Raw genomic sequence first — 20,638 nt, 5'->3', positions numbered from 1 at the left:
ATATATTAAGGGCACATTTGCAAATGCCATAACAGTGGGATGGTGTGGGATAGGGATGATTTCCTCACATGAGGCTGCTAAACATTGAGGGGAGTGGTGAGGACTGGGGTTTCCAGCTCCAATGGTGAGTTTTGGAGTAGTTTGGGGGCAAAGAATTGTATAAAATGAAGGATTTTTCAGCTGTGTAGTACAGAAAAAGCCAAAGAGTTGGCAAGGAAAAATACTTTAAAAAATGTGGAAAGTTGAAGGGTTTGGATGTGTCTTCCTTATCTTGTGCTTGGGTGTAGGATGAGCAGAAGGGTTGAGAAAATGCCCAAACCAGAGTGAGGGAACCTTCCTGGGGACAATATTTAATGTTTTTATCCCCGTTTTTAGGACAGGGACCTGGAGAGGCTCCGTCGGAAGTGGCTCTGTGCCTTAACAAAGCGCCAGGAGTACCTCGACCAGCAGCTGCAGAAACTCGTGGGGAAGCCTGGTAAGGAAATGCTCTTAAAGGCAATAACAGTAAAAAGCTGAGAGATGTGCACACACTTTTTATCTTAATATGTTGTCAGGTTTAGAAAAGATGTTCGTGGAGAGCTGGATCTCCGAACTCAGCAGTAATTTGGTTTTTTGGGGGGTGAGGGTAAAGTTGGAGAAGCCTTGATGAAATGGTTGTTATGAAATTGTTGTTTTGGGGTGTTTCTTGGTGTGCTGGGCTGTGAGCAGAGCAGGGTTTGTTCTGCCATGGGTGGTACAAAAGGAGAGCACCCAGGGGTGCCCTGACTGACGTCCTGCCTGCAGATAAAAGCGAGGACGACGCGGATCGGGAGGCGCAGCTTCTGGAGATGAGGCTCACCCTGACAGAGGAAAGGAATGCTGTGATGGTTCCTTCAGCTGGCAGTGGCATTCCTGGAGCTCCAGCAGAGTGGTAGGAACATCCATCCCCAGAGGAGGGATGTAAAAATGATGCACAGCCCATTCCTGCCTTTGGATTGTGCCCGTGTTTATTTTTTTTTTCTCTCCTCAATCTGCCCTCTGTACCCTGCATGAGCAAAGTTGTTAAAATTAGGCCTCTTGCTTAAATTGTTTGATCAGGTTGTGTCTCTGAAACCCAGAAATGCTGTTTGGTAAACGATGCTGTTATTGATCAGGGGGTAATTATAACCTTCTGAAAAAAGGAATCGATATTTATTACCACTGCACTCGCCATTTAAAAAAATTAGCTAATATGTTAACTACCTAGTGCATTCACTTAAAAGGCTGCCCCCTCATCATAAAACTGCATCTCCAGGAGCATTTTGTTGCACTCCTGGTTTGAGAACAAACTCTGTTTAGTCAGCAAGTGTTCCATGTAATTTTCTGAGCATTAAAAATAGTAGAGAGCACTAGAGTGAGACTGGATCAGCTGAGAGCAACAACTGCAGATGAGGATTCGGGGTTGTCTCACCTCAAACTCCTCTTCAGGTGTTTGCAGCTTCCTGAATATCTCCTCTGAGCAAACCTCTAGCAGTATTTATTGATGGAATTGAGTGTCATGGGGTTTTAAGCTGAAGTTTGTCAGATCTAAAACATAAAAAATACTGAATTCTTGATGGAAACACATCAACTTTCACATCCATGTGTTTCATTAGATTTGAAAACACTGGAGCTGCAGGAAACTGGCTCCAGGAAGAATCTGGTTTGCACCAGAGGAAATGTTCAGTGTGATTCAAGCACTTCTTGTATTACATGAGACTCCAGCCTGCTCTTGTCCACTCTAAATCCTTCAGTTTTGGTTCTTCAATATGTGTTTTTTAAGGAAGACTAATAACTGTGTGGAGTGGCAGCATCACTGTTAGTTTAAAAACTTTGAGCCTGGCTTTTCTGATTCCCAATTTCCCTGCCATCACTAAAGTCTAGGGCTTTGCATTTCATCAATGTGTATGTCAGAGTAAATAAACTTAATTTTGCTATTAGCATTTAAGAGAGAGAAAACACTTCAGAAAGCAGAGGTCAAAGAAGATAATAATTCTAAGAGAGCTGATATAAAAGAAATACTGATTTATTTGAGTCTCTTGGACTCTGCAGCAGTAAATTAAAATAAAGAGGTTGGCCAAGGTTATCAATAGTCTGGCTAAAAATTGCAGACTGAATGCAATGTCCTGGGGGTTTGGATCATCAGGGACGTGGGCTGGGTAAATCTCTGTTACTTTAAATGCCACCACTGTCCCTGTCTTGTATTTTAGGACTCCTGTGGCTGGTATGGAAACTCACATTCCTGTCATATTCCTTGACTTGAATGGTAAGTGGTCCTTAAGGTGGCAGAGTAATTAGAAAATGAACTTTGTCCAGCCAGTGATGTTACAGAATTAAAGCAAGCTCCTAAAATTACCAAAAGCCTGGGATGGCAGGTGGGTTAATTGGAGAAGTGCCCATATTTTCCTGAAATATGTTGCTTAATGTTTCAAAATAAACAGTATTATGTGTGGAAGGAACCACAGGTTTTAATAATCCCGTGTTTCAGTGCATCCCAATGCAAGATCCAGTTTGAACAATGTCATGTGCTCCTACCAAAGATGGGAAGCTGGAACCAAGAAGGTGACAGCCCCAGAGCAGTCCAGGGAGCAATCAGTTAATTAAATCCTTGTTAGGAGGTTTAGAAGAGGGTGAACATTTGGATGAGAAGGGGAGGTGACACAGCCTGTGGTGAGGAGAGCTGGGCTCCAATCTTCTGCCACTGCTGCTTTGTGTCCCTGGGACAGCACATCCCTGGCTCCAGTGGCTTCAGAGAGGAGCTGGTTAATAATTCATGGGAGGGACTCCAGCCAGGACAGGCTGAGCTCCTCAAAACCCAGATTAAAGGTTTGTTTAGTCATGACCCAAAAATACTGTGTTTTCTCCTGTTCAACCAGCAGCTTATCTTGACAGCACCACATATTTAGTGCCAGATGAGCTCAGTGCTGAAAATCCACCTGTGGATTGGCAAGGAAGGGGTGTTTGCCACAGGGGAGATTCCCCTTTATTAGGCACATTTGAATCTGTGTCCCCAAATCTTTGTGCACACTTTCTGTACAGAAATAGGATTTTTTTTTTAAAGTGGAACAGCTTTCATTCTGTAGGTGAAGTCTTAAGTAGCCAAGCTGGGGATGAAAATGTGAATTCGTGACTTCTGATGTTTTTTAAAAGGGTGATTGCTTTGTGTTTCCTCACCCTCCACGTCCCCTCCTGTTTGCAGCTGATGACTTCAGCTCCCAGGATAACCTGGATGACCCAGAGGCAGGAGGCTGGGATGCTACTCTGGTGGCAGAGGAGGAGGAGGAATTCTTTGAGCTGCAGATTGTGAAGCATCACGACAGTGAGGTAAGGAAAGCTGCAGACCAGGCAACGTTAGTCTTTTAATTTTTTTTATATGTCCACATATGAAAATAATACATCAAATATGTCATAGGAATGATACAGCACTTGTTTCTCCTGTGGGCAGTTGTGTTTTCAAGGAATATTCACGAGGAGTGTGACCATGACTTGGAAAAGAGTAAAACTCGAGGATCTTCCTTCATCCAAACCCAGGCATTCCAAAAGCCTGAGATTCAGTTTGGATTTAACAAAGCAAAACCTCTGAGCAAGTGAGAGAACAAAAGCCCCAAACAAAGAACAAACCAAACAGTCTTAATTGTTAACATTTTTACCTCTGCATTGCTACACTCATTATCCTCCATTTTGACACATAACTCATAATTTCACAACTTCACAATTGTTAGTTTATAATTTCTACTGTTAGGTTTAGAATCTCTGACTTAATTTAGTCCTCAAAATTTTGCTCCTTTTTTCTGAAACTTCTTCGTTTTTAAGAGGAGCTTTATTCCTGGTAGCTCTGTTAGGGATTTCTTTTAGGTCCTTATTTGTATTTAGAGTCTGGAAATTTGCCTACCAGGCCAGTTTTCTTAAGGCTTGAAGATAAACCATTTCAATCTTCAGTAATACTTATATTTTAACATGCAAGAGGAAAACATTGCAGCTTTTGCTGTATTGCTAGAAAGGCTTCAGCAAAGTTATTTCTCAACTACAGGCAGGAGAATTTTTGTGGCGTGATGGAAGATTTCCACTGCAATCTCTGTTGCTCTCTGGTTTATCTTAATAAATTAGGGCAAATGGTCCTGCACTTCTGCATATTTTATTGTTTATTTGCAATGATCCTGGGTATTCAAAGATCTTTTTTCAAGAGGAAATGTTCCAGAGTTCGAGCAAGTTGGCATTTTTAATCCCAACGTCTTCATTTGCCAAACTGATCTTGATTTTTAAATGGCCTCTTCTAAAGCGTGGGGATTTTTTCTTCTCAGTGAGCGAAACGCAGAAACCAACTCTCAAAATTTATGTATTATGTATTTTTGCTAATTATGCTTAATTAATTACAGTTAATTATACACCCAATTATGCTTATTAGAGGATACATTTTATTTTTTTTCTTTTTTTTTGCAGGTGAAAGCAGAAGCCTCGTGGGACTCCACGGTCCACGACTGCATCCAGCTCAGCAAGGGCACGGCGGCGGAGGAGAGGGTTTACCTGATTGTCAGAGCCACGGTCCAGCTCAGCCACCCTGCAGAGATGCAGCTGGTGCTGCGCAAGCGCATCTGTGTCAACGTCTACGGCAGACAGGTGCAGCCCTGCAGCCCTCCCCACTCCCCAAAATTCAGATTCTCCCTCCTCTCCCCACTCCTCAGCCGGATCGGCGGCGTCCGGCCAGGCGTTGAGCTGCCAGCTCCTTTCCCTGGTGTCCCTTGAGCTGTGGGTGGTGACACAGCTTGTTTCTCATTTGAGTATGACAAATTTCTTTTTCTCTCAACCCCTAAGTGCTTTCTCAGTGGAAGAAGGAGTTAATTCCTCGTGTTTTGCATAAAGGAACTCCTGTGTTTCCCCAGTCCTGTATTATATTGCTGCTAACCATTTGTATTTACACCTCCAGGTATTTAAAAATCAACTAGGAGTAGCTGGAGGAGGGATCCCTTGTGTTAATTCACCAGAGTTAATCACTCTTGGTCCTTTATGTTTTCCAGCTGGTGCTCTTACAACAATGTGTAGGTGAGAGCAGGGTGTTTGATAAACGGCAGGCAGTGAAGTTGTCATTCCATTTGCAGCATCATGCCCTGAAAATAACATAAATCCTGAGAGCGATGGGGGAGGAAGGAGTTTGTTCAGCACTGTCTGAGAATCCAGCCTCCCCTGGCAGTGATAATGACAAAGCAGAAAGCCTGGATTGTTATTCTGCTTGCAGTTAAAATCTGAAGCAGGAGCAAAGAGAAGAGAGGTGTGGTCACACCCAGATGCCCTGTAGGCAACTCCCAGTGCTGGAAGGAGAACCCCAGTTCTTGGAGCTTCCATCAGGCAGAAGCTTTTCCTCAGCAAGGGAGGAACAGTGAATTTTTTGTCATATGGAATGGGAGACTGTATTGAACAGATCAATTGAACATGCCAATAATCACAATCAGGTGAAGTCTTCATCAATTCTGTTTTCTACAGATTTAGTCAATGCCATTTTTTACTTTCATTCGACACAGAATCTTTGGCTTTCTTCCTGTTTTTCTAAAAACCCCCGTCAATAACCTTTCCTGGGAGTTTGTCTCAGCAGCATCTTTGAATGACTCATCTCTGCATTAATTCAAGAGTCCAGTTCTTAACCCTGCAAGGCGCCAAGTCAGCATAAACAATGACCATGCCCCTTAAATCATTCTTCATAACGATCTCTTTGGTCAAGAATTTAATGTCTGTACTTGTCAATATTCAAGACAAGTTACCTAGGGCTCTGTCAGGGAAAAAAAAACAACCCTAAAAGCAGCTGATGCTTGGTGAAACAGTCACCTTGCAAGGAAGGAAGTGAATCCTTCTCTGGATCCACAATAAGCAAGCAAATGATTTTTGCCAAGTTGAAATCTTTGGCTCTTACATATTTATTGGTTAGACTTTGGAGTTTGGGCTTCTTGCATTGTGAACTGTATTTATTTCAGATGGAATGTGTTAATGCAGGTTTTCCTGGTGGTTATTTCAGGTGGAATCTGTTAATCCACGTTTTCCTCATGTTTATTTCAGGTGGAATCTGTTAATCCACATTTTCCTGGTGGTTATTTCGGGTGGAATCTGTTAATCCACGTTTTCCTGGTGTTTCCTCCCCCCAGGGTTTTGCACAGAGCTTCCTCAGGAGAATGTCCCCCCGAAGTTCCATCCCTGGCTGTGGCGTCACTTTTGAGATAGTCTCAAACATTCCAGAGGTGAGTAAGAAACCAGGAATGTCTCAGATTGGCCAGGAGCCTCTGATTTTGTGCTTTCCCCCATGGTTTGGAGCGTGCTGGCTCTTGCTGGTGCCAGCATAAACTGTGGTTTGGAGAAGATGGAGCCTGATTTAGCAGCAACCTCTGCCTTAGCAGTGTCACTCTGTGTTTTGTTGAGTGAGCATCTATTTGCTCAGGTCCTTGAAAAGAGAGAGGGAGGGTGGAAAGAGAGAGGAAAAATGGGCAGGTGAAGTGCCTGCTGCAGGGAGCACGAGGATCTGTGTTAAAAAAATAACAAAGTGGCTTTTTCTCAGTAATGTCTTTATGCAACTCTTGATTCCTGAGCATGTTCCCAGTTAGATGCTAATCCTTTCCTTCCAAAGAGATGCTCCATCAGAGCACTTGTGAAAACATTAACACATGAAGAGCCAAAACTCTGATTGCTGCCTGGCTCTTTCATGTTCTGCTGCATTTTGCACTCTGTGTTGAAATGCTTCTCAAGCAATGTTCTACTTTTTTTTTCTTCTTCTTGCAGCTCACTTGAAATTTTGTTTTCCTCTCAGGTTAGATAACGCCCCAAATGTGCTCGAGCACTTTTTAATTATGAAATATCTGAATGCAGCCCTTTTGCTAATTAATGGCAGTGTCTTGCTGTGAGACTCTCAGGAAGAACCCAAAAATCCTCAAAACAATAACCACGTACAGCTTGAGGTGTCTGTGACAGTGGCAGGAGCACCTGTGCAGCTTGCATGGCACAAGGTGTTCATCAGAACCTTAGATTGGGTATTAGGAAAAAATTTAGAAATAGATTTTAGGAAGAAACCTTTTTCTCCAAGGGTTGTGAGGCAGTGATTGCCCAGAGAGGTTTTGGACCATGGAAGTGGCAAAGGCCAGGTTGGACAGAGCTTGGAGCAACCTGGGATGGTGGAAAGTGTTCCTGCCATGGCAGGGGTGGAGTGGGATGAATTTTAAGCTCTTTTCCAACCCCCAATTCCATGATTCTCATCTGCCCCTGAGCTTAAGGACGAACAGTGCTGAACTGGTGCCGGGTGGTTTAAAATGTGTTTTCTCCGGGAGTGTTGTGGGAGATTCTGGGTTTATTTTAAAGTGCTGCCCTCTCTTTTTGCCCATCCCCAGGATGCTCAGGGGGCTGAGGAGCGGGAGGCACTGGCCAGGATGGCAGCAAACGTGGAAGATGCAGCCTCAGCTGACTCTGAAGCCTACATTGAGAAGTACCTGCGGAGCGTCCTGGCCGTGGAGAACATCCTGACCCTGGACCGGCTGCGCCAGGTCTGCAGCAGGCAGTGCCCTCAGAGCAGTGTGTGCAATCCAAAAATCCTCCTGAGTGCACACAAATCACCAAAGAACCCCAAAAACCACCCCAGTGCCTCCCAGAATGGGCCTGTGGCAAAGATCCAGGGAGGCAGAGATGTCCTCGCTCAGCTGCAGCACGGACGGGGCTGGGAATTCTGTGCTCAGGGAACAGTTCTGGGTTGCTGGGTTTGGGTTTAAAGCTGTTCATTGCTAATTCTGGTTCAGGAAAAGGAGTTTTGTGAAGACAGCTTCTGCTTCCTGAAGCTTTAGCAATAGTTTCTGCAATTGCCAGTAGAATTTTTGTCATTTTGCCCACATTCTACTTTGAATTCACCAAAGCCATCCTGCCAATAAAAAAAGACATTGATCGGGTTAATTTTAAGTACTATAACTTGATCTGTTTACCAGGAAAAATACAGGAGAGAGAAGCATTTATTGAAAATTGTTCCCCTGGATATAAATTATGCAAGCACAAAGAGAAAAGTTATGCAAAACAAGCTGGAGCTTGTGCCTGCCCACTATAAATTCATGGGGAAGTGTGATGCACTTTAAATATTGAAAGCAAGTTCCCTGTCGTTTATAATTAGTTTAAAGGATTAAAATAGGAGCACAGCTAGGAAAGAGAGCCTTAGTTTTTGCATCTCTGTCATCTCCTAGAATCAAGACTAGCTGCAAAATCCTACCACGTGCCAATCAGCAAAATACCAGATGTTCAAATTTATCCATTCATAATTTTAGCCGTGTAAACTTTCCAGACCACAGCCGGTGCCACGAGGCAGCTTAGAAACATTTTGCTTGTGTAGACAAAGCTGTCCCGGGACAAATCGGAGCTTTAAGTCTTGCCAAATACATTTATTTGCTTTTTTTTTTTGCTCTCTGTGACTGCCAGGAAGTCGCTGTGAAGGAGCAGCTGATGGGAAAAGGGAAACTCTGCCGCAGGAGCCTGAGCTCCCCCAACGTGAATCGGGTGAGTTTGCCCTGCTGGCATCTCCAGCAGCTCCACTCTTCATTCTCAGGTCCTGGAGCCATGGAATAGAGCAGTGAATTTCCTTCTTTTTGACCTCTCTGTTCTATTTCTTTTTTTTCCTGAACACTGGAGATTTTTCATTTCCTTTCCAAGTTGAAGGGTTTTTTTTTTCTTTTTTTCTTTAGAAGATTTAAAAACAAGTTACAAGTATATGCTGAACTTCAGCTTTGTACCAGTGTTGTGCATAAGAAAAATGAGACTTCTACTGCCCAAAGTTTGAAAAGAAATAATTTGATAGGACTGGTAATCAAACCAGTGTCAAATTCTGGCTCCTCCCAGGTCAAGAATTAAATTGTCACCTTTAATTTCTTGGATTTTGGTTCTGCTTTAACCACAACACTGTTTCTCTTCGGTCTTGCTAGTTAAGAGGCACAGTTATGAATTTTTTAAAGTTCTTGTTAAGAAATAATTCTGCTTCTTTTAACTCCTCCAGCTTTCTGCAAGCCGCCAGGATTTAGCTCCCCCTTATAACCTGAGCAGTAACAGGGTGAGTATCTACAGATCTCCTGGGGAAAAGGGGAAAAAAAAGGAAATTACTCTGCTCTACCAGGGATTAGGAGCATAAATGGAAAATGTCTATGAAAAAGGGGCCACCCCATGTGCTCCTGGATGCTTGGGACAGGAATAGTTTGGATGTGCTGCTCTGGACCTCTCTGGGGAAGCTCCCAGGGCTTGTCCCAGCCCCTGTGGAATGCTCAGGAGCATTTTCCAGCTTTAGAGCTCTTCCAGAACTTTCACCTGGGTGGAGGGAAAAATTCTGGGATACAGGAAGAGGTTTGGGTCTGTATGTCAGTTCAATTCCACCTCTAGACAGAATAAAGGCTGTGAAGAAATCCCTGCCCCTCCCAGTGGTCCTAAACTTGTGGTGGGTGATAATTCAGCCCATTTCACTCCTTAAAAACACCAGTATAAACCCAAAAAACATTTCTTTAAGAGGTGAAAAATGAAATTTAATCTTATTTTCCAAATCCTAGATCAACTGAAGGATCTCCTCCTGATAGATATTCCTGCCCAGCAAGTGTGGAGTCATTTTGAGGGGGAGGATCTGGTGGTGACAAGGCATTTTAATGCATAATGCAGTCGCACAGAATAATAGAATTTTGATGTAGTGCTCCAGCATTGGTTGCTGAATCTGCTACATCTGATCCATGCAGAGAATGCTAAAATATGTGCAGGAGATAAAGGGTTTGTAGCAATTTCTGTTCGGAGAGAACCGTGGGGTGTTTCAATATTGTAAAGTTTTTTAAAAAGCAAAAATTAAAGTTTAGATTCTTAATGATTTCTGTTTTTCTCCTCCCTTGCCCTCAATGGTTTCTCTCATTGCATGTTTCAGAGTCCAAAGGTGCCAGCAGAGGTAATGCATTAGGTCCACCTAATGAGTGGGATAATAATTTTATCTCACTATAAAGTTGATTTTGCTCACTCACACGCTTTCATTTCCTGCTTTGAAGATGCTGCTGGTGGTGCCTCATTTGCATAGCACAGAGCAAACGAGTTTTTCCATTGAAATCCTGTCATTAATGCAGCGTGAACTGCTGCAAAGCAGAGAACTTTTCTCCTTGGGTGCATCCGATGGGTTCTTACAGAGCTGGGGCAGTTCAGTGCCATTTCTCACAGATTTTGGGGCAGGCTGAAGTCATTTCAGAAATAACCCCCTCTCAGATGAAAAAACAGACATGAAAGCAAGCAAATATCTCAATATCTGCCAGTGAATGTTAGCCTGGAGATGAGATGAACATTGAGACTTTCTCTCAAATCTTGCTCAGGCTTTCTACCTTTTATGATTCATTGTGAGCAACTCTTGATTCCTGTGAACAAACAACTTTAAAATAACAACTGAGCCAATGGAAAACGTGCTTTTCCTTAGTTTTGTGTTAGTGCTCTCAGAGGAATGACCCTTTTCTCCCAAGCTTTGGTTGACTGGAATTTTGGGCAGCGGTCTGCATGAGGTTCTGCAGCTCTTGGCCATGGCTGTGGCTGCTGACAGAGGCTCTGTGCTGCAGGAATGTGGAGCTGAGGTGCTGGAGCTGCTCCCCTGCTTGCAGTGAGCTTCAATCCAAGGCACTTGTTCCTCAGGGCATGGAGGTGCCACCTCCCCACTGGGAATTCCTCTTTGGAATTTCCTCTCTTTCCTCTGGTTCCAGGCAGGGCTGAGTGGAAATGCCCCTGCCCATGGCAGGGAGGTGGAATTAGGTGATCTCAAAACCCTCCCAGCCCAAACTATTTTGTCATGATCCAGTTTCAATAGAAAGGTGAGAAAAAGCTTTTGTAATCCCAGGGAAATATTGAACAAATCCTTAAATGTCCCTGCAGCACAGGGACATCACAGAGCTCACTGGTGGCATCAGCCCTGTCCCTGTTAGCATAAAGGACCTGAGAACAGCTTGATAGGCAAAGTTTTGGTTAAGTTGGATGTCTTTGGCCCTTGTTGAGAAGTTTGGTGGCAAAGAAGCCTTCTCCAGCAGTCATGGATTGTTATTTTATTGTCATTTTACCCGGAATTGGGTGTTGTTTGTTATAATAATCCAATCCCAAACGAGTGATTTAACGTATCCGAGGAAAAAGCAGTCACAGGACAGTAACAGCACCTGAACTGGGTGCAGAATATTGATGCAAGCCCTTGGCACATTCCAGAATATTCCTTTCCTTAACTTTTATTCCATTTCTTTATTTCTCTCCTCTGATTGTTGCTCCTTGCATCCCTGCTGCCTTTACCTTGGATTTTTAGCTTTGTGGAAAGAGCTCCTGAGTCTCATTCCTCTATATCAAGCACCATCCATGCTGGTAAAATTTGGAATGTGGATGCTGCTCCCTTTTCCAGCACTCAGAAGAGCCAGGGCTCATTCTTCTTTAAAAAAAAAAAAAAAAAAGAGCATTAAACAAATAAACAAGAATATTATATGAGTTGAAATAAGAATTAAAGGTGGTGTCAATGCAGCTACAACAGGCAGCTCAGGAATTTCAAGAATTAGGGCATGGATTAATCTTGCAGGCTTTGACAGTAAAAACATGGATGGGTGGTGACATCCTCCTGAAAAGCTGGAAAAGTCCTTCTCCAGGACTGGAGCAGAGGTGTGGGATGGGCACATTTTGGGGAGAAAAAACACCTTAAAGAATATCCCAGTGTGCTGAGAGCACAGAGAGATTCCAGGGAGCAGGATGAGCCGTGAATTCCTGGGAAATACTTAATTCACCACTTGGAATTTTTAATTTCTGAATTTACTTCGGAAGAATTGGATGGCCTTTCATATTGTCAGCAGGACTCCCCTCTAGGTTCTGGCTGCTTGCTTAAATAAAAAAAGGCAATTTTACTCCTGTTATCACTGCAGATCTCGTTAGGGGAGAGTGAGATGAGTTTGATTTCTCCTTGCACATTAGGTGGTGCAGGGGTGTTGAGTGTCTTAGTCGTGGTGTCAGGTACAGGGGGTGAATTTTCATGTTCAAGGGGGCTTTTGTTGGAAATGTAATTTTAAAATTGAGTTGACTGAACTCGATGAATCAGAGGCACCTCTGAGGTGTTTTACAGATCAGACTAAATCACATATGGATAAAAAACATCACCAGTTTCTCCTAAAACACCTCTGACAAGAAGCATTTTGTCTTGGACAGTTGTCCTTCCTTTCCCAAAGGCCCAGTATTTGTAGCTCAAAATCCAACTAAGACAAGATGGTGCCATTCAACCTGCAGGTTTTTCTGGGAACCAGAGGTTTTTTTCAGCAAATTGAAGATTTGTAAATTGAACCTAAATAATCCTGCTGTTCATGAGAACAAGTGCCTTTTGTCCCAGCTGTGTGTCCCAGCTGTTTGCTTGTATTCCAGTGCTCCGTGGTCACCTTTTCCTAAGCCTTTTCTGAACTGCTGAAATAATAAAACACAAGAACTATTTCATTTCTCTTACCCAGTGGCTGCATTTTAATGGTCTGTCAACTTCAAGGAAAGATTTGTCAGGTAAAGGCTCCAGATGACTTTAGGTAGTGATCATCCCTACCTGCCCTGAAGGTTTTGTGCATGAAATAAATTCCCTGGGGGTTTTTCATGGAGGAGGTGTGAAAGAAAGGAAGGCACAGGGGGGAAAAGGAGAAGGTCTTACAAAAATAAACCACTTTATAAACAGCTCTGCATTAAAACACATCAAGGGATGTGCATTCTTCTGGTGGCCACTTTGATTTGTTAAATTAAATCACTTGACCTCTGTTTGGTCACTTGGCAGAGAGCAAATATATTCATGAAACGATGGCTCCTCTGGGCAAATGATTTATAAGCTTCCTCTCTTTCTCTCACCACCCTTCTTGAGAGAGAAAAGATTCACAGCACTTAAATAATAATAATAAGAAGAAGAATAGACTTAAAACTTGGAGTGGTGCAGTTGGTGAATGCACAAAGCAACACAGGAGAGTGCTGGATGACTCCAGCTGGGAAACTTGGGAATTTCTTCAAGTTAATGTAGTTAATAATTCTTTTTATTTTTATTTTGGTGAGATTGACAGGGGTTATCTTTTGATCCAGCTGAGTAAAATCATTCATGAATTATCTTTTCCCTCTGCACAGTGGTTGACACTTCCAGTTGTCCCCAGTATTTTCTTTTCCAAATGTTTCTCCACCCTGTAGCCCTGATTAACCTAATTTTGGTGGTTTGTTGTCATCTCAGAGTTGGGGATCACAAATCTGACCTTCAGGATAAAGCTGTGATCTCTGCACTCTCTCCACAGCAAATGTGATTCAAAAACCCAACACAAATCCTTTTCTCAGTCCTGCTCTCAGCACCTTCACTTTATTTAGCCTGGCATAATAAAAAAACTAAAATTACTTAGAAAATGTAGTCATCCAGAGTATCAAGGCTGAAGCAAAATTTCCGAAAGCTCCTAAGGAAAAAGCCTTTTTCTACAGAAAAAGTCACCAAATGCTGCCAATCTTTCTGTGCAGGACGAATATTCTGAAAGTGTTCTGCTGGTTCTTACCTTCCATTTTTTCAGCATTTCCCCAAACAGGGGCTAGAAAGTCAAGATATTTGCCTGAAATCATTTTTCTCTTGGAACAGTCAGTGAAGGGCACTTCTGACTCAACAGATCATGACTCAGAGATTTATTTTGTTGCTCTTTACCTGCACTGAGTCCATGTTCTAGTAAGCTACAATACTCTTGAGTATCTGTAATATTCTTTTTGTTTCTTCTTTTTCTGGGGTCTCCAGAAGCGTTTGGGCTTGGCTCAAAATGATCCATTTGTCTTTAAGGGGATCATTATCTCAAGATCCAAAAGGATCACTAATCAAGATTTAATTTCTCCAAAAATGAAGCTTTCAGATGCTTTTCACTCTTCCACAGCTCTTTTTCCTAATCAAATTCTAACATCTATCAGGCTGATGGCAACAAAACCAGTATTTCAAGATTATTTTGAGCTTTGTGTTGTTTGGTCTGAGTCTTCCATTTTTTATTAATCTCTGCATGTAAAAAAAACACCTGAGAGAAATCTGCACTCATAGGAACACAAATGACAAAAGAAAAATTTTTTAAAATAAGTAGAGTTTGGGGATGAGGAAGAGGAAAGATGGTTCCATGGAAGCATTTTGTGGAATTTTCCAGCCTCAGACATGGCTCTTGGATGTGGGTAAGACATAAATGAGTTGCAGGTCAAAGATAATTCTGGAATTGGAGGCTTAAGGCATGAACAGAAGCTTCCAACACCAAAGAACTCAAAAGCAGCAGACTGAACAAAGCCCTGCAGCTCCCATCCATCAGCTTCACTTTCAGGGTGCCTCAGACATCATCAGCTCCCCCAAATTTGTCTTCCCAGCTGCAGCAGTGCCTGCACCTGGAGCAGCAGGGCTGAAGACAGGTCCAAGTGAGGTTATTTGCTATTCAAAGCAGGAGAGCTTCCCTGGGACTCACTTATAGATCCAAATGGAAATGATTCTTGCCCTGGGCTGCTCACCGTGACCTTCAACCCATTGGAGAAATCTATTCCTCCTATCTTGCCTTATTTATTATTTGTGAAATATTCAGGACTTCAAATTCCAGTTAAGATTGTGTTGGCTGCCTGTCATTTTTGTGTTCAAGGTCGGATTAATTCCTTGCATCCAACAGTGGGGAGCTTCTTGAAAAAGCACATTTCCCCCTCTTTCTCCAGGAAAAAACTGGCCTGGGATGCAGCAGGTCCTTCCATCCCTTGTAACTCCTGCACCATTTTACTGTGAAAATATTTCTCCTCCTGGACTTTTCTTGACCCACAGGCTCATAAATGGGTATTGAGTTGCCTTCAGGCCTCCTTTAAATTACCTAAATGAGAAGGAAGTGCTTTGGCAGTGTGCTTTTGCATCTGTGCCTCCCTCAGACGTTTCCAGCACAACCCTGTGGAATTCTGGTCTCTCTTCAGCTCTGCACACTCAGTTTGGTGAAGCAAAACCTGTCCTGCATCCACATGAAACCTCCAGCAGAGGCACACCCTGAGCAGTCACTTGGAGTAATCATTGCAGACAAATTTATAAATAATTTTACCCAGCAAGATGAGGGAATTAATAAAAAATAAAAATTAATTTATAAATAATTTTACCCAGCAAGGTGAGGGAATTAATAAAAAATGGATTTTGACACGTGGATTCTTGACACTCACATGGAGATGTGAAACAGTGGCCTGGGGTTTCTCTCTTAGCCAAGGGGCTTTGTCACTGAGGCATTTCTGGCTGTGAGCTTGAGAGGAAAGTTCCAAAAGTGGAATTTGTAAGGGAAGAGGAGTCACCCCTTGTGTGCAGAATGGTGTGGGGGATCCATGGGAAAAGCCAACCAGAGAGCCCTGGGATCCTGGGAAGGGAAAGGAGCTGCTCTTTCCTCTGTCACTGTTTCTTCCTCACCTGCATCAGGCTCATGTAGGGCTGAAAATAATCTTGTTTCATCTTCAAAACCCTAACCTGTCCCAAGCTTTTGTGTGGCTCCTGCTGTCCACAGCTTGGATATTCCACCTTTCTCTTTCCCAGGCTGTCAGAAAATTTTACAGTGCCACAGTTGCTTTTTCTTTGATCAGATCAACCCCTCCTTTCTCTGGCACAAACATCCAGCCTTTAGGTCTTGTATTTCTTGTCTTGTTTAAAGCTCTGTCCTCAACCTTTTTCCTGGCACTGCTTCCACCCCTCCTGAGTAGATACACAAAATATTCAGTGTATACACAGAATTCAGTAGATACACAAAATATTGTTCATTGTAGATACACAAAATATTCAGAATTTTGGGCAGACAGCGCCATATTATTTTCACCTGGGTGTAACCCAGCTTCCAAACCACAGCAGCACAAGTGAGTGAGATATTGCAGCTGTGAGGTCTGGGAATAAACTTTTCTCTCTGCCTTTCTGCTGAGGGTGCTCATCTTTGCAGGGCTGGGTGTGCCAACTAAAAACACCTCTGGGGAAGGGTCTCTCCTCAGCTCTGGCACTCTGAGCTTGGCAGAGGCTGTGTGCAGGGTGTGTCAGGATTGCTGTGCTCCTGCTGATGTGCTAAGTTGAAAAAACAACTTTTTTCCCCCTTCTAGGGTCGATGGGAGAGCCAGCAAGATGTGTCCCAAGGTGCCACAAACTCCAGTAGAGGCATTAGTCCATCTCGTACCTCCCTGCCAGGCTCTGGGCAGCAAAACCACTCCCCTGACCCAGGTATGGGCTCTTGTTCAGCTCAGGGAACTCCCCTGATCCAGGTATGGGCTCTTGTTCAGCTCAGAAAACTCCCCTGATCCAGGTATGGGCTCTCCTTCAGCTCAAAAAACTCCCCTGACCCAGGTATGGGCTCTTGTTCAGCTCAGGGAACTCCCCTGACCCAGGTATGGGCTCTCCTTCAGCTCAGAAAACTCTCCTGACCCAGGTATGGGCTCTTGTTCAGCTCAAAAAACTCCCCTGACCCAGGTATGGGCTCTTGTTCAGCTCAGAAAACTCCCCTGATCCAGGTATGGGCTCTTGTTCAGCTCAGAAAACTCCCCTGATCCAGGTATGGGCTCTCCTACAGCTCAGGGAACTCCCCTGACCCAGGTATGGGCTCTCCTACAGCTCAGGGAACTCCCCTGACCCAGGTATGGGCTCTTGTTCAGCTCAGGGAACTCTCCTGATCCAGGTATGGGCTCTCCTACAGCTCAAAAAACTCCCCTGATCCAGGTATGGGCTCTCCTACAGCTCAGGGAACTCCCCTGATCCAGGTATGGGCTCTCCTACAGCTCAGGGAACTCCCCTGATCCAGGTATGGGCTCTCCTTCAGCTCAGAAAACTCCCCTGACCCAGGCAGGGGCTCTTGTTCAGCTCAGAAAACTCCCCTGACCCAGGTATGGGCTCTTGTTCAGCTCAGAAAATTCTCCTGATCCAGGTATGGGCTCTCCTTCAGCTCAGAAAACTCTCCTGATCCAGGTATGGGCTCTTGTTCAGCTCAGAAAACTCCCCTGATCCAGGTATGGGCTCTCCTTCAGCTCAGGGAACTCCCCTGACCCAGGTATGGGCTCTTCTACAGCTCAGGGAAATTCCTAATTGTGGGATGAAGTCACTGCAGCTCCTGAGTGTCACAAAAAGTCAGAGAGTGCTTTCCCTTGACCACAGAAGTCATCATAGACTAAAAAGAAGTTTTAAATTTTTTTATACAGGGCTTTGCGTCAGCTTTGGGGATTTTTTTTTTTCCCCTTTCTCCCAAGAATAACTCTTTTCATATATTAATATTTTTATTTCCAACAGGTATTGGTAGCCTGGCTGCTTCCTACCTGAATCCTGTCAAGTCCTTTGTGCCTCAGATGCCGAAGCTGCTGAAGTCCCTGTTCCCTGTGAGAGATGAGAAAAAGGGCAGGCAGAGCTCTCCCTTTGCACAGCAGGTAAAGCATTAAATCACCCACAAAATCCAATATTGGTGAGTGCTGCTGGGCTTGCTGGCAGAGAGCAGCTTTATAAAAGTTGTTGCACAGCAAACCAAGCTTTTAGGCACAGCAGAGCCTCGTGATCCATTTCCCCTCCATCCTTCCATCCTGTCCAGGGGAGCTGCTGGGACTTATTGACACAAATTCAGCCCACTTGGCTTTTTACAGGTGTCAGCTCCACTCCCAGCGTGATTTATGGGCCTCCCACTCGCAGCAACAATGGGGAAATTTATGAAGGGCACTTAGTGTTGTTTGTGTATTGCCAGGAGGAAAATGTAATGCTATTTTTAATTCCTTATTTCACATCCCCTCCCCTCCCACCCCTCGCCTCAGCTCGTGTCACCTTTTGCCATCTTTTCCTGCCTACTTGGGGCAGTTGCTTTTGTTCATTTTTGTCTATTCCACATGTCAGGGAAGCATTTGATTGCCTTTTTCTTTTTTTCTTGTTTTATTTGGATGTTGTGCTGCAAAGCTCCCACCTGCTCCAGAGGTGGCTTCTGTGCTGTGAGCAGAAGTTGCTGCACGGTCAGGCTCACTGAAAAAACACTTCTGTCTTTTAAAAACACACCAGATGAGCTAGAGAATCCCACTGTAAATCATTTCATCCCCTTCATTGATTTGTAGTTTATTTATAAGAGAATATTTCCCTCTGGAGTAAATTTTGAAGGTTTAGCAAACTGCTGTGAAGATGAATCCAGAGCCAGATCTTGTGTGAAATTTTTTGGGAGTCCTTCTGCCCATGCTGGCTCTGCTCTCACCTTCTTCCTTTGCCTGAAGTTCACTTATTAACTCAGACTTTTCCTCACCTCTTGCTATGCAGGCAAGCATTTTAAAGAATATTTTCCTCAAAACAAGCCCTGAAATCCCTGAACAACTCTTTATTTTGTGGATGAATCCAGGTATTTTGTTTGCAACTTGCTGTTACAGGAAGTTGTTTTGGCATAATAGAAATACAGTAAAATATTAAATAGTGCAAAAATAAATCTACTAACACTTAAATATTTTTAAAAGTAATTTCTGGCACAGATAGCACAAATAAGAATGAGGCAGTTTTAAAATATTTTTAGCTTGATTGGGGATTCATTTTACATTTTCGTGTAAATTTTTGCTTGGTGTTGAGGCTAGAATTGTACAAACCTCCTCATCTGTGAACTGTAGAGAATTAAAATGAAGGTGGTGACTTTCTTTAAAGGTATTTGGGTATGGAAAGATGCAAATAGGTGCTCTTACAATTGCAGTGAGAGCCTTTCACACGTTCTTGAATGCTCAGTGAATCAGTGAGAGCTGAGAGGAGGAACAGGCCTAATTTCCTGCCTCTAGTCGAACCACCTGTTCCCACTCCTTTCCTGTTCAAGATCAGTCGTGGATGATTTGTCTAGAAATCAACTTTTAAACTTCAGAGACACCTCTTTAATGAGATTTTAGCTTGTGTTACGGATTACTGTGGAAAGTCGAGCAGGTTATGATCTCAATGATTCTGAATAGGAGGAGAAATGCTTTTTGTTTTTTAAAAAATAAGAGGAGTGTGTGATGCTTCAGTGCCTGCACTGGAGAGCAGCCCAGGGTTTCCAGGACCAGTGGATCTGTGCTATGTAATGAAATGAGAATTATTAGAATTATTAGAATTATTCTCTACTTTCAGGTTTTGTAATGGAACAAGTCACCTGTATTGCAAATGCACCTCCCTGGTTTGAGAGGTTTTACAAATTCCTTGCAGCTCTGTCCACAGGGAAATGGAGATAGAGCTGTCAGCAATCCCAGGGAATTGTGGAATATCCTGAGGTGGGGAGATCCACAGGGATCACTGATCCAACCCCTGGCCCTGCACAGAGACCCCAGAAATCCCACCCTGTCCCTGAGAGCGTTGTCCAAGCACTCCTGGAGCTCTGGCAGCTTTGGGAATGTCACCATTCCCTGAGGAGCTGTTCCAGTGCTCAAACACCCTCTGGAGGAAGAGCCTTTTCCTAATCCCAACCTTAGGAAAGGTGCACAGAGAGAGAAAAAAACCTGAAGGAATTGCCCCAAAATCAACTCCAGCTGCTTCTGTGCAGCACAAAAATCAAAAGGTGCCTTTGCAGCAGGTCTGGCATGTGAAGATCAGAGATTTCCTATCCCATAATCTCCCGTGCTGCTGCTTTCCAATGGCCTGGGGATGCAAATGTGAGCAGAGGAGTTGAGCTGGAGGTGGTGATGGATGGCTGAGGTGGTGCTGACCTGGAGCAGACACTGGGCAGAGCTAGAGAATAAATCAGATATTTATTGAAAGGCCTTAAAGGATTCACCTTGGGCAGTACCTGAGTCTGGCCAGGGCTACACCCAGGATGGACCCAAAATGGTCACAAAATGGATGACCAGTCATGAGGTCTCACACTTTTATAAGTTTTGGTCCATTTGCATATTGGGGTTAATTGTCCAATTCCAGCTTCAGGTTATGAAGTCCCATCCTTCTTTTCTCTCTTCAGCCCAGCGTTTCTTTTTTTTTTGTTTTTGCTTTTGGGCCTGAAAACTTGTAACCATTGTCCTTGGTGTGCAGCAGGAGAAGGATTTGTTTTGTCTGCCTGCTCTGTGAGGAGAGCTCACTGACACTTAACACGAGGCTCAGAACTGCACCCCTGGGCAGCCCAGAATGTGAAAAACATAAAAGCTGAAACTCAAAGCATCAGAGGGACTCAGGGAGTCACTGCCATCCTGTCAGCTTCGTTAGTTTTTAAGATTAATTTATTCCTTAAATAAGGAATTCCTGTGGAACTGGAGAATCTGTGCCACGGAGGGGACACAGAAATGATCTTTGTGAGCCTCAGGGAATGCAGAACAGCACCTCGAGGTCTGTGGGAGAGGGAAATGTCAGTGCACAGTGACAGGGGACATAAATGAACGTGTAAGGTGGGAGAAGTGGGTGGTAAACTGAAATCTGTGAGGGAGAGGCAGAACATAAAGGAGTTTCTGGCTTTAATTGCAAAGGAATCTGACCCTTAACTGGGAACTGCTGGAGTTTTGTTGCTGTAAACAGCAGTTTGGGAGAGCAGGGCCCAGGAGTAGAAATGACAAAGGGGATGGAAGGAGCTGGATCATCCTTCCCTGGGCTGGAAGCTGAGATGTGGGGAGGTGCAGGTTGGATTTTGGGAGAAGGTTCCTGCCCCAGAGGATGTTTGGGTACATTCCCAAGGCTGCCAGAGCTCCAGGAGTGTTTGGACAATGCTCTCAGGGATGC

The 20,638-nt window shown here is 43.8% G+C and overlaps 1 protein-coding gene across 5 annotated transcripts in view; it reads left to right on the top strand.

Annotated features, from left to right (window-relative positions):
- The window catches only part of KIF13B (kinesin family member 13B), a 121,445-nt gene that overhangs the window by 85,365 nt on the left and 15,442 nt on the right, over window positions 1–20,638 (top strand). For 2 of the 5 annotated variants that reach the window (XM_063422946.1, XM_063422929.1), the window contains exons 27-38: window positions 376–475; window positions 784–910; window positions 2,208–2,263; window positions 3,197–3,321; window positions 4,438–4,614; window positions 6,129–6,221; window positions 7,359–7,511; window positions 8,425–8,502; window positions 8,996–9,049; window positions 9,896–9,916; window positions 16,078–16,195; window positions 17,249–17,385. In XM_063422946.1, coding sequence (XP_063279016.1) covers window positions 376–475; window positions 784–910; window positions 2,208–2,263; window positions 3,197–3,321; window positions 4,438–4,614; window positions 6,129–6,221; window positions 7,359–7,511; window positions 8,425–8,502; window positions 8,996–9,049; window positions 9,896–9,916; window positions 16,078–16,195; window positions 17,249–17,385 — 1,239 coding nt within the window. The remainder of the gene's footprint in view (window positions 1–375; window positions 476–783; window positions 911–2,207; window positions 2,264–3,196; window positions 3,322–4,437; window positions 4,615–6,128; window positions 6,222–7,358; window positions 7,512–8,424; window positions 8,503–8,995; window positions 9,050–9,895; window positions 9,917–16,077; window positions 16,196–17,248; window positions 17,386–20,638) is intronic. The other 3 variants (XM_063422937.1, XM_063422960.1, XM_063422955.1) reach the window with 3 other exon arrangements.

This window comes from Prinia subflava, chromosome 2 (genome assembly GCF_021018805.1).
Source record: "Prinia subflava isolate CZ2003 ecotype Zambia chromosome 2, Cam_Psub_1.2, whole genome shotgun sequence".
Classification (NCBI taxonomy): Eukaryota; Metazoa; Chordata; class Aves; order Passeriformes; family Cisticolidae; genus Prinia; species Prinia subflava.
The sequence above is the reverse complement of the archived record's forward strand: the minus strand, read 5'-3'. Positions and strand labels throughout refer to the sequence as shown.